The sequence below is a fragment of the Narcine bancroftii genome, chromosome 14 (genome assembly GCF_036971445.1).
Source record: "Narcine bancroftii isolate sNarBan1 chromosome 14, sNarBan1.hap1, whole genome shotgun sequence".
Taxonomy (NCBI): domain Eukaryota; kingdom Metazoa; phylum Chordata; class Chondrichthyes; order Torpediniformes; family Narcinidae; genus Narcine; species Narcine bancroftii.
Genome location: NC_091482.1, coordinates 3491066 through 3504876, shown reverse-complemented (window position 1 = coordinate 3504876; position 13811 = coordinate 3491066). Strand labels below are relative to the sequence as shown.

At 45.2% G+C, this 13811-nt stretch overlaps 1 protein-coding gene across 3 annotated transcripts in view; it reads right to left on the bottom strand.

The window, feature by feature from the left end:
- Window positions 1-991: 991 nt before the first annotated feature.
- bcas3 (BCAS3 microtubule associated cell migration factor) overlaps window positions 992-13811 on the bottom strand; it is a 728081-nt gene continuing 715261 nt past the window's right edge. For all 3 annotated transcript variants that reach the window (XM_069911284.1, XM_069911287.1, XM_069911286.1), the window contains one exon: window positions 992-4387. In XM_069911284.1, coding sequence (XP_069767385.1) covers window positions 4239-4387 — 149 coding nt within the window. In that variant the 3' untranslated portion in view covers window positions 992-4238. The remainder of the gene's footprint in view (window positions 4388-13811) is intronic.

Here is a 13811-nt window from a genome sequence, read left to right as displayed (position 1 = left end):
CATCGTAGACCAGCAGAGAGTCACGGAGTATCAGTGGTACATCGTAGACCAGCGGAGAGTCACGGAGTATCAGTGATACACCGTAGACCAGCGGAGAGTCACGGAGTATCAGTGGTACACCGTAGACCAGCGGAGAGTCACGGAGTATCAGTGGTACACCGTAGACCAGCGGAGAGTAATGGAGTATTGGAGGATCAGTGGTACACCGTAGACCAGCGGAGAGTCACGGAGTATCAGTGGTACACCGTAGACCAGCGGAGAGTCACGGAGTATCAGTGGTACACCGTAGACCAGCGGAGAGTCACGGAGTATCAGTGGTACACCGTAGACCAGCGGAGAGTCACGGAGTATCAGTGGTACACCGTAGACCAGCGGAGAGTCACGGAGTATCAGTGGTACACCGTAGACCAGCGGAGAGTCACGGAGTATCAGTGGTACACCGTAGACCAGCGGAGAGTCACGGAGTATCAGTGGTACACCGTAGACCAGCGGAGAGTCACGGAGTATCAGTGGTACACCGTAGACCAGCGGAGAGTCACGGAGTATCAGTGGTACACCGTAGACCAGCGGAGAGTCACGGAGTATCAGTGGTACACCGTAGACCAGCGGAGAGTCACGGAGTATCAGTGGTACACCGTAGACCAGCGGAGAGTCACGGAGTATCAGTGGTACACCGTATACCAGCGGAGAGTCACGGTGTATCAGTGGTACACCGTAGACCAGCGGAGAGTCACGGAGTATCAGTGGTACACCGTAGACCAGCGGAGAGTCACGGTGTATCAGTGGTACACCGTAGACCAGCGGAGAGTCACGGAGTATCAGTGGTACACCGTAGACCAGCGGAGAGTCACGGAGTATCAGTGGTACACCGTAGACCAGCGGAGAGTCACGGAGTATCAGTGGTACATCGTAGACCAGCGGAGAGTCATGGAGTATCAGTGATACACTGTAGATAGTTGTGGTGAAAATAAAAACAGAACGCTAGAGAAACTCAGCATTCAAACAACTTACTTTATGTAGCAAAGATAAAGATACATAACTAATGTTTTGGGCTTGAATCCTTCATCAAGGTATCAGCAAAATCTAGGCAATCACCCGAACAAAATGGTGGTGATGGTGGGGGGGTCAGGGGGAGGAGCATAGGCTCACAGGCAGGAGGTAAAAGGTGGCTAAGGGAGGTAGGGCACAACAGCAAAAAAGGCGAGGGTGGATAGCTCTGAGAATGGAAAGGGAAGGGGTTGGAGAGCTGGAGGAGACAGAAGAGATGGGGAAGAGAGGGAGAACGGGAAGTAGGCAGAAACTGGAGAAGTTGATGCTAATACCATCCCGTTGCAGAGTGCCCAGATGGAAAATTTGGTGTTGCTTCTCTAATGTACAGGTGGTCTGGATATTTGACAGTACATGAGTCCATGGACAGACACGTCAGGGAGGGATGGGGCACAGAATTGAAATGGTTAGCCAGTGGAAGATCCCTGTCACATCTGTCTGACCTTCTGAGTTTCTCCAGCATTGAGTTTTTACTTCAATCTCGGGGTCTGCAGACATCTATGTTTTAGTGACGCTACTGACAGCAAAGTGCATGCAAACCAGGGCTCTATCACAAGGTTTTATAGAGGTCCTGATCTATCAGGATGTTGAACTCAGTCACATCACGGCCTTGTATAGAACACTCTGAAATGTTGTGGAGCTTGATTATCACTGGGAGGAGCAGTGCAGTAGATGGACAGATCTTCACTAGGAGGAGCAGTGCAGTGGACGGACAGATCTTCACTGGGAGGAGCAGTGCAGTGGATGGACAGATCTTCACTAGGAGGAGCAGTGCAGTGGATGGACAGATCTTCACTGGGAGGAGCGGTGCAGTGGATGGACAGATCTTCACTAGGAGGAGCAGTGCAGTGGACGGACAGATCTTCACTGGGAGGAGCAGTGCAGTGGATGGACAGATCTTCACTAGGAGGAGCAGTGCAGTGGACGGACAGATCTTCACTGGGAGGAGCAGTGCAGTGGAAAAAAAGGAAACCATTACTGATCAGGGTCGGTTCTGCACAACATTGATCTTGGATCCAGTCTAGGATCCAAGCTTCTTCAGGTTCATGAACCTGGAATATGGGGGCACCACAAACAATGAAGTGTAAGAGCTGACCCTGGTCTGTACCGACCTCACCTGAGATGGAGAACAGCACACCCCAGCACTGCTGAGGCCCTGCTTCTGAAGGAGATCTGAGATCCACTTTCAGTAACACCATTATGGGGACATCCTCATCTCAAGGACTGCAGCAGTATTGAAGGTAGCTTATCACCAGCTCCTCGAAGACAATTCAGGGTGGGGAATTAAATGTTAGCTCAGCCTGTGAATCCCAAATTCTTGAATGAATAAAAAAACTGTCATGTAAGGAAAGGAAAGACTTGTTCTTCAGCTCGCACCCAAAATTAAATGAAATATTCCCTTCTTGACACACAAAACTGTCAGTTGGAGGAAGTGCAGGGGAGCCCAAAGACCAGCAGCACCTGTGGGGCATGCAGCAGCATCTCTGGATTCCCTGATCCAAGGCTTCTGGAATTTATATCCCAGATCTGTCACCATCCCTGGAAACTCACCGCCTGGTAAGTCTGAAATGTCTGGGACCTGTGGCCCAGAATATGGTGCTGAGGTAAATAATCAACCATGATCTTGAAGACGAGGGTCCAAATGGATTACTCTCACTTCTATTGGTTTTGGTTAAATTTTAACTTCTCTCTGATGGCAGACAAGTTTTAAAGAATAGGAGAATTAAGAATTATGGAAAACAGTCAGGTAAATGGAGCTGAGTCCACAGCCAGAATAGGCCATGATCTTACTGAATGGTAGAGTAGGCATGATAGCCTCCTTCTGCTCCTATTTCTTACATTTATGAGAACAGGGAATGTAATGTCACTCGATTCCCTGGTTCACACTTCATTGGAATCAACTGGAAGAGCGCCAAAGGTTATCGGGAGGTGGTGGCTGGAGAATGGGGTGGAGAGGAGAAGTCCGTCAGCATGATTTGAATGGTGAAACATGTTGGGTGGGCCAAATGGCCAAATTCTGCCTATTTCCCGGAGGAGGGCGGGCCTGTTGCCCTGAGGCCCCTCTCCCAGGGATGGGTTGTCAGCCCATCCTTGCCACATAGAGGAGTGATTGGTCTGCCTGACTTCTATCCCAGGGTAGTCAGCTCTTCACAAGGACCGAACAGAGGGAAAATGACATGGTTGGAAAAAAAATTTTTCTCATTAGTAATTTACAGTAAATAAAAGGATTTTTGGGATCTCACCATCTTTCAGTAATCTATCTCTCCCACCAGAATTCCTTGTACATATTTATTTTCTTAATATTTGTCTGACCAGTGATTTATGAAGTATCTCTATTGATCCAGTGTGTCCTGACCACATCAGTGGAACAATTGAAGTACCAGGACCTCAAGTCTGGGGAATGAACACTGAGCCGGCTGTTGGTAATCAGTTTACTCCTGTGATTTGTTTTGCTGAGTGTCGAGCCTTGTCATTTCTCAATCGTCTCTTCCAACCCCATTCCAAGTAGATAAGTAGCCCTCACCACATGCTATGGATGTCACTGGAGTGAGTGGACACTGGATCTCTGTGTTTAATTTTAATAGAAGAAAGCTGGTCATAGAAATTTTCACGAGAGTGGGAAATATTTAGATGACAACAGGTTCTCAATGAAACATAAATGATAACATTTTAACATTCCTAGTCAGGGCACAGACCATTCTGACCTCAGAAATAAAGTGTTGCAAACATGAAATGACTGAAATAACATGAAATCATCTGAAGTCCTTAATTTAGCCACTTTGCTCTTCCCTTTGTCAGTATCTGTAGTTGAGAATTTGGAACGATCTAGAGGATTGGAAAGCCTACAGCACCTACAAACCATGAGCTAGGAGTTAAAGCAGCAACTGTGCTCACTATTGAGACAATGGCGTCTCTGTAGCAGACACAGCAGAGGGTGAGATGGATCCAATGTTCCATTCTACTGAACTAGTTAGCATGGGCTCTAAATGACAGTGAACAGGAAATCACTGTTAAAAATGTGGGAGGAGGATGAGGAGAAGGAGGAGAAGGAAGTGTGGGAAATAGCAAGATGGGGAGAAAGACAGAAGGAGGGATAAGTTCAAGGGTTTGTGGGCATTGTGAGAAGGCAAAGGAGCTGGAGCAGAAGAGGGGAGGAGAAAGTGGGGGCAGGAGAGAAAGAACAGAGGAACTTAGTTGAAGCTCGACGGGAAGAGGCTGAGTGGTTGGTTCTCGTTGGTGGGCAGTGGTGAACGGTAACCCTCATAGTTGCGGGGGATGCTTCCACTGGTGGAGCCCGAGCTGTTGCTCAGAGTCTCGATGCTCCCCTCTCGCTGAAGCTCTGTAAGAGAAACAAGAGATATCTTTCAGCCAGCGTGCACATGGAATCAGCAGGAAATCACAGGCTCCCTCGACACTACTCCTTCCTGTGCTCCCTTAGATATTGAGAGGATCAAGGAAATATGGAGCTAGTACAGGGGAATCGGTGCTAAAGTAAATGACCGGTCATGATCTTGAATAAAGAAGTAGAGGCGAGGGTCCAAATGGATTACACTCGCTCCCTTTTCTTGTGGATAAATACTAACTTCCTCCTTCTGAAGGTAGATTTACAGACAATTTTTTTAAAATAAGGGAATTAAGGGTTATAGGAAATGTGATAGTACAGATTCTATCACCAATGTGTCTATGTACAGATTGTAGTGTAGGATGACTGTGATTGGCTGAGAGTGTAGCCACACCTACTGGCAGGTCTTAAAGGACTGCTCCTTGCCAGACCAGGTCATTCTGGACTGGTCAACCTACTTGTGATAGGCTCCAGTCGTTTAGTTAATAAAAGCCTTGGTTTGGATCAACAAGCCTTCGGTTCTTTCGACGCGCTCTACAGGAAACAGTTGGGCAAATAGAGCTGAGTCCACAGTAAGATTAGGCATAAAAAGCTTATGAGAACAGGGGATGCACAGTTCTGGTGTCACTTGATTCCCTCGTTCACACTTCATTCTGTTGAGCCTAAAGGCGAGTTATCCCAATTGTCCGGATGATGGAAATGACAGCAAAGCAAATGTCGATCTTGGCCACGCAACTAGAACACGATCAGGGTGAAAAAATGTTTAGGAAACTTGCAGATGCTGGAAATCTGAAATAAAACCAGAGTGTCATAAAAATTCTATTACAATGCTATTACAGGGCCATCGACCCAGGTTCAAATCCCGCACTGTCTGCATGTTCTCTCTGTGTCTGTGTGGGTTTCCTCCGAGCACTCTGGTTTCCTCCCACCCTTCAAAACGTACGTGGGCGGGAGGGGAGTTGTTGTAGGTTAATTGGTTGTACATGGGCAGAAGGGAGTGTTACCGTGCTGTATGTCTAAATTTTTAAAAGATGAACTCAGTAGATTATTGGCATTTGAGAAAAGAGTCCTTGTTTCACCGATGGAGGGTTCAGAGCCTGTAACACTAAACGTTCCCCTTTCCACAGGTGCTGACTGGCCTCTTGAGCCTTTCCAGCACTTTTGTTTTTATTAGAAAGAAAGAACAAAAGTACAAGAGACTGCAGACGCTGTTATCTAGTGCAAAATAAATTAATTGCTGGAGGAACTCTGTAGGTCAGATATCAACTTTGGAGGGCTGGTCGATATTTTGGGTCAAAACCCTGCATCTTTATAACCTGTTCACCATCACTGAAATCCCAAAGCAATGAACAAGTGTTGTCACTGTTTTCATGTAGGAAGCCAGTATCTCACTTGCAAGCCTTAAACTCCTACAGATAGCAATGGATCAGACTCCTTTTTGTGATGTTGTGGGATAAATGTGGGATAGAACATAGAGAAGAATTTTCCCATTCTTCCTTGCAAACTGTGCAGTGAGATATTTTCAATTTGCTATATTTTGTATATTTTCTTGTTCAGGAGCAGGGAATCTACTTGACTCTTCATGTCCCTCTCCCTGACTTAGGGCAACAAACCAGGCCCCATCACTGGAGCAGAATCAGCCAACTCAGCACAGCCCAGAGATTGAAGCAGCCTCTGTGGTTCAGTTCCACACTGGACTGTGTGGTTACTTCCTGAGTCATCAGTTTCTGGAAACAACTTTTGCTCAAAGCTGGAACAATGACTGAAAGAACTCTGAAGGAAAATGACACCGATCTGTGCCTTACGCCTCTGGCTCGCTGCCTCAGCCAAAGTGCTCCTAGTAATATTCAACATCTGCAATGTATGCTGGAAGTTTGCTTTTGATTACTGGACTGGATGTTCCTGCAAACTCGAGCATTGTTTCCTGAGCTGGGGTAAAGGGAGAGGAAAGCACTGTGTTGTTTACCCTCTTAATATCTCTCTGTTCCCCCATCAGGGAGCAGAGCAGGGCAAGGCACTGTCTTTGAAAATGCATTCTCTCAAGTTAACCTATGGCACAAAGATATTTATCCTAGTGACATTTCGAATGCTGAAAGGACTGGACAGAGTAAATGGGAAGGTTGATTTCCATAGTAGGGGAGTCTCAGACAAGAGGGCAACTTGTGGAGAAATTTCTTTAGCCAGAGGGTCTTGAATCTGTGGAACATGTTGCCACAGGTGCTATGGAAATGAGGCCCCATTGGGAGTATTTAAATACTTGAGTCCTGTTAGGAGTACATAAGGCAGAGATTGACGGGTATTTGATTAGTCAGGGCATCAAGGGTTACAATGAGAAGGCTGGCATGCGGGGCTGTGGGAGGATGCATTAGCTCATGATAGAATGACAGAGCAGACTCGATGGGCTGATTGGCGTACTTCTAATGCTACATCTTGTCATATGTCAGACTGGGAGCTAAATGTATGGCAGACATAGCTCATGGAGAGATTCAAGGGATTCAGGCCAGCTAAGCAGCAACCTTGGCCTGATCACTGCTGGGTGTTGGACAAGAGCTCAGCATTTGGTAAGATCACAGACCCTGATAGAGATTAGAATATGTCATTCAAACTTTGCTTTGAGGCTTGTTTGATATTATTTTAATACTAAGTTCAGTTAGTTGCTCTTCTAATGAGCCCAGTGCCTCTTATCTGGGCATAAAAGAAGACATTTTCAACTCTCTGCTGCAATAAGGTGCAGCACCCACTAGTAGGGGCTGGAATCCAGCGATTTCTCCGACAGACTAAATCTAACAAGAATTTTAGGGGAAATAAATGTGTTTATTGAGGGCAGTGAGAACGGAAAACACTCCTCCACTCTTAGCTGAGGCAAATAGCACAAGGTAAGAATGACAGAAATAGAGGGGATACAGAATACTGCAAGGAGTCTGGTGGAATATCAGCACAGGACAGACCTAATGAACAGAAGAATGGCTGCAAGTTCTATGTCTAATGTGCTTTCATTAGTGATGTTCTGGCTGATGGCCAATCGATGAAACATGATCTCTTCAAAGTATAAAAAACACAATTCTTTTATGTCACTGACCTTGGTTGGCAAATCCATTCAGTGCAGGGAAGATGGCCTGGAGCTCAAGGATAGAGTCACAGAGAGGGAAAAGAGTGTTCCAGCCTACTGAGCATCAAGCGGCATTTAACACCAATTCTCTGTTAATCCCATTTTTAAAATTCTCCCTACATTTTCCTCCTGTCCCCTCCCTTCACACTGTACCCCTCACCTACAAACTGGGGTAACACAGCAGCCAATTATCATTGCGACCCACACATTTTTGGGGCTGTGGGAGAAAACTAGAGCCAAGCAGAGGAAATCCACGTGGTCACAGGGTGAACGTGCAAAATCCACTCAGGAAGCAACTGAGGTGAGGATTGAACCTGGGTCTCTTTTGTTGGGAGGCCGTGACTTGACTGGTAGCACTACCCATCAGAACTCAGGTTGTGGGGGGGAGGATGGAGGGACAGAGATGGCTAGTTCCATTTCCCCCGCTATGAAAACCTTCATAAGACAGCTGATACTACAATTCCTTTTCTCTGACGGGTCAAACTGTGGTCTGCCAATCTGAATCCAAAGCCTTCCCATTCTGAGGTCAGATATCAGAGCCTTGGCCAAATTCTGGACGTTTTGACAAGAGCTGAGATCGGAAAGACTCTGTCCACTATCTTCAACGTGTCACAACTGAAATCCTGTCAGGATTTATTGAAGCTAAAACCTGCTTAAAGTTTCACATCAACTAACAACTCCATCCAGAGACAATAGTGACTGCACATGGATGGTTTGAGTGACAAAGGTGAGGGATGAGGGATGTTGACACAGAGAATGAAATACCAAAGGAGAACATTCAACTGATTGCCTCTGTGCTAGTCCTTGGAAAGAACTATTCAATTTTTCTGTCTGTTCCCAATTACTCCGTTTTTTTTTCCCCAAACGCATATTCCACTTTTGAAAGTCGTGAATGAAATTGTTTCATCACCTCTCCTTAGCTCCATAATAGAAGGTCACCTAGATAGGACTTGAGGAAAGCTGGTGTTGTGTGATGGTACATCCAGAGCCAACAGCTTCAGGGAGAAAAGGGGGGAAAGTGTGGGAGAATATCACAGAAGGAACCTTCCTTTGTTCGGTTTGTGGACCTCCGGATCTTTGACAAGAACGTCACTCCCTAGTTCAGTGCTGAATTCAGGAAGTTGATTGGGTTCTGTGTTGACAAGAGTGAACAATCCCATGCCATTATATGACTGATCTTTCATCTTAATCTGGTGTCAGAAGCAGCTCTCTAGTTAGATCTCTCCTGTCTGGGCCTTCAATACATAGCATCCAATCCAAAGTTGCTTCCCATAGCAACTTCCCTATGCATTTGCAATCTATGACTCAGGCGATCTCTTGGGGTTTCCCTCTCCCTGCTGCTTCTTGTTCATGAAGTCAGGGGACACGACCCAGTCCTCATCCAGGGCTCAGTAGTGGAGAGGGTCAAGAACTTCAAATTCCTGGGTGTCAACATCTCCAAGCCTCCACGTTGATGCAATCACAAAGAAGGCCTGCCACCGGCTATACTTTGTGAGGTGTCTGAGGTGGTTCGGTCTGTCGCCGAAGACTCTCATAAACTTCTACAGGTGGACCATGGAGAGCATCCTGGCTGGTTGCATCACTGGCCAGCACAGAGGCGCCAGAGGATTATTAACTGGACCTGCGTCATCACAGGCACCAGACTTCACTTCATCAAAGACATCTACATGAGGTGTATCTTAAGAAAGCAGCCTCTATCCTTAAGGATCTCCACCACCCAGGCCATGCCCTCTTCATTCTGCTACCATCTGGGAAAAGGTACAGGAGCCTAAAGGCAAGCACCCAGCAGCACAAGGACAGCTTCTTCCCCACTGCCATCGGATTCCTGAATGATCAATTAACCACAGACACTGCCTCACTTTTCATCCACTATTATTTTTAATTATTTTATAGTAATGTAAGATGGTCAGTTCGCTCTGTGACGCTGCTGTAAAACATTGAATTTCATGACTTGTTCACGACAATAAATTCTGATTCTGTCCTGGGTGTGGGAGGAAGGTCAGTGTCTCTCACTTGGCTGACAACACAGTGAGGTAGATTCTATCTACCCCCGTGGATTGGGTGGACGACTTATCCATGGCACCCCAGAAAAGCTGCCCAAAACTGATGAAATGTAGTCTTGTGAAAATCCTACGCCGAAGAGATTAATGAAGTGTCTTATTTAAAAAGCACACTACAGTAACTAGGCAGAACATTAACAATCTCACTTGAGATTTCACAAAGTACAGCAGGAATATTTGTACTGCTGTCATAGTAGCCAGCCATCCTGGATGAATCTTCAAAGCTGAGCATTGATGAGGATCTATCCGGTGAGGATCTGTGGCAAATCCAAGGCTTTATTCCAAATGGCTGAAAATGGATTTCAGCTCATTTGATTCTCCTGAGACCATTTGTGAACTGCATGTTAGAGGTACAGAACCAGCCCTAAGCTGATGCAATCTGCAGCAGTACGGAACCATTCTGAGCAGAAGGTCCTGCATTTGGCTGCGGATCAGTGTCAAACTCTCAGCAGTACATTTCTGATCACAATAACTTGTAAGTGAAAATGTTTTCCTTTTCACTGTTAGGGTTTGTTTGATGCTTATTTTTTTATTTTAAGTTTGTCCCCACTGGAAATAGAGGTCATCGAAAACATTCTCCTGATTTCCTCTTTCAAGGGCCATCGTATAATAGTTCGACCACGCACTAAATCGTCCTTTCTTGGTTCTGAAAGTTAAAGCTGCTGTATTTGGTCAATAATGGATTTTTAATGCTTATCTATAATTATATTATTGGCATCAATGCAGTCTGTAACTTTATGGCCAATTGGGGCTAGGTTATACAGCATGGATGTTGGGCTGAAGGGCCTGTTCCTGTACTGATGAACTCTGACCCTCTATGACTCTATAAAGTACTTTGTGATACATGACATGGTTTTGACTGACCCCAAACCATTAAAGGCTTCCTGCTGGATCTTTTCCCCAGTCTGGTGATTGGGGTTGACTGCAAAGCCCCTTTGGTCAACCAGCCTATTGATGATGTGTAGGCACATACACTACATCGGGACAGTTCAAGTTCAAGCTCAAGTTGACTATCCAATTGTACAAGTATAACCGAATGAAGCAGCATTCTTCGGTCCTCGGTGCAACGCACTGCAAACACACATACAGATATAACACATACATACAAATGATACTTATGCACATTACCTACAAACAAACGTTAAAATAAATAAATATTATTGTTAACTACATAGTTGAGTCATAGAGGGTTTGTATGAGCAGTTCATCAGTCATTCAGCAGACTCGATGCTTGTGGGAAGAAACTGTTTCTCAGCTGGGTGGTTCTGGCTCTAATACTCCTGCGTCCAGGGTGACTTGGCCTGGTGCTTGGCAAATCAGAGCCCAGTATACAAAGTCCCGAGCACCAAAGAGAAATGGTAGATAAATTAAATAAATAGCTTTTTAACTTGAAGAAGTGGACTCTCCTATTTATTTTCAAATTCCACTATGAGGTTTGTGCAGCCTCGCCAGTGCTGAGGGAGCGCAGTGCTGTTGGGGACCCCATCCTCTGGATAAGATATTAAACCCATGGCACGGTTCTGAGGAAGAGTTATCCTGGTTTCCTGACCAACATTATCTCATTTTGTTGTGTTGAAAGAGTGAATTCACTTCAATGGTATTTCAGTGTGGTGAAGTACCACGAGACATTCAAAAGTGGTGAAAGCAAGTTCTTGTCCATTCTGTAAAATCAGAATTCAGTATAAGAATTTCTTGTCATGAACAAGTCACAACATTTGGTACTTTGTGGCAGCGTTGTAGTGCAAACCATGTTACAGCAATAATATAGAAAAAATAATAGTGGATGAAAAGTAAGGCAGTGCCTTTGGTTCATTGATTATTCAGGAATCCGATGGCAGCGGGGAAGAAGCTGCCCTTGTGCTGCTGAGGGCTTGTCTTTAGGCTCCTGTACCTTTTCCCCAATGGTAGCAGAGTGAAGGGGGCATGGCCTGGGTGGTGGGGGTCTTTGAGGAAAGAGGCTGCTTTTATAGGACACCACCTTATCCGGATGTCCTCAATGGAGTGGAGTCTCGTTCCTGTGATGTCGCAGGCTGAGTTAACAACCCTTTGGAGTTTTTCCTTGTCCAGATATTTGACGTCTCCATACCTAGCAGTGATGCAACCAGTCAGAATGGTCTCCACAGTCCACCTGTGGACATTTTGAGAGTCTTCGGTGACATCCTGAATCTCCTCAGACACCTCACAAAGTATAGCTGCTGGCCAGCCTTCTTTATGATTGCATCAATGTGGAGACTCCAGGACAGATCCTCGGAGACGTTGACACCCAGGAATTTGAAGTTCTTGACCCTCTCCACTACTGAGCCCTTGATGAGGACTGGGTCGTGTTCCCCTGATTCCCTCCTGAAGTCTACAATCATCTCCTTGGTTTTGCTAATGTTGAGCGCAAGGTTCCTTTTGTGACTCCACTCAAGGAGCTGTATGTCAATAGATAAACGGTGTTAAACACTGTTCATAGTAGAGGCTCACTCAGTCGGGGAATTGGGCTGTAGAATTGATTCCTGCAGTTTGCAAGCCCAATTTATTTTAATTAATTGAAAATGATGACGGATATTCCAGTTCTCCGATGTTTACTCCATAAATCCTTGCAAAACCTATCCGAAGGTAATCCTCGAGGGTACTCACTGCTCAGTCAATACGTGACCACCTTGGGCAGTTAGAGCATGGATCACAGAATGGAGGAAGAACCAATAGGATGAGCCATGAAAGAATATCAGTCACATCTTGTAGTAATGATTTTGCCTCCGATAGGTACTGTAGTCAAAAGTGTATTTTTATTCCTGTTTTGAAAATGTACATGCAGTAATTTTAACTATTCAATGTTACTTCCAGTCTGCACTATTTACTCTCTGTGTAATCCTTCACTTCAAGGTCTTTCCTGCTGTAATGGCTTTGTACGTCTCTCTGGAAGCCTTCTGTCTATGCATTCCTCATTTGCTTAAAACAGCTTCTGTTATTCCTCAGTGTTGAGTGCGCTTCCTTCCACTGCACTCTCTCCTCTCCAAATGCAGTATAACTGACAACAAATAAGAAGTCAGTCTTTGAGCACGAACCCAAATAAACAGAGTTGGAGAAGATATTTAATGATAAGAAAATGGCAAGATGTTAAGTCAACCAAATTTAACGGGAATTGGCCTGGCCTACTAACCCTAACCCTAATGTACTGACCAACTGACCAGCGCACCAACAATTAAACAACATACCTGGTGGTGGGGTCTGAATCCCTAAACCTGTTCACAGAAGGTGAACGTTGAGACATACAGCAGCAATACTGGCCTCCTGCTGCCTGCACATCTGTGCCAGGAATGCAAGAACATGGTGACTCAGCCCCACGTGCTCTGTTGCCCACTCAATAATCTACAAGATGACACCTTCCTGGAAAATAATCTTCCTGACCACAGTCCCCTCTCAACAGAATCTTGCCCGGTTTCAACTCTGTGATATTGACACAAACCCTATTTCTGTGGGCACGGCTTTGAGGTCCAGTGAACTGTGGTGACTGTGAATGGCAGAAAGCCTTGTCGGCAAAGCAGAGTTTGAAGTTTGCTTGGTTGCTACAGAAGGTCATGAGCTTTAATTACTGCCATCTTAACACTTCCCATAGTGCTGCAGAAAATAACTTTGCAGTTAGTTCATCTTCCAGAAATTTTTTTCTCACGTTAAAAATAATTGTTCTTTAATGGGAATTGATTTTTTTTATTCCCCTCCTCAGTGTTACTTTGTTTTGTTAGCTGTGAGATGTGTGGGGGCTGGAAATGGCTGAAGGGAACTGAAGACGAGGGGCCAGCTATGAGTGAAGCCAACAGTTGTGCGTTAATGAAGAGTGAAGGATGATTAACTACTGACTCAATCCCTGTGGCCTGACCTGCAGCTCGGTGATGTATCTCTGGTTTATGGTCTTTAGTTTTCAGATAAGCTCTTTTACAATCCATCTCATTTCACTGCCATCTCATGGATTGCCCAGATATCCTTCCTCACTGGAACTCATATATTTCAATGTGGCAAAACAATATTAAAGGCCAGTGCATTCAAAACTTTGCAGCTACTTTGCACTTCTAATTGGAGTAAAATTTTCCATTGCTTCTTAAGGAGTTCATAGGATGTCCATTAGTGCAAGGAGAAGACATTTAGACAAGTGACCAAGAGCTTGGTCAAAGGTAGATTTTGAGGACTATTGTAAAAGACCAGAGGGCAGAGGGATTGAGAGCACAGGACCAAGATATTGACTGTTGTTGCTCCAAAGTATAATGGTCTA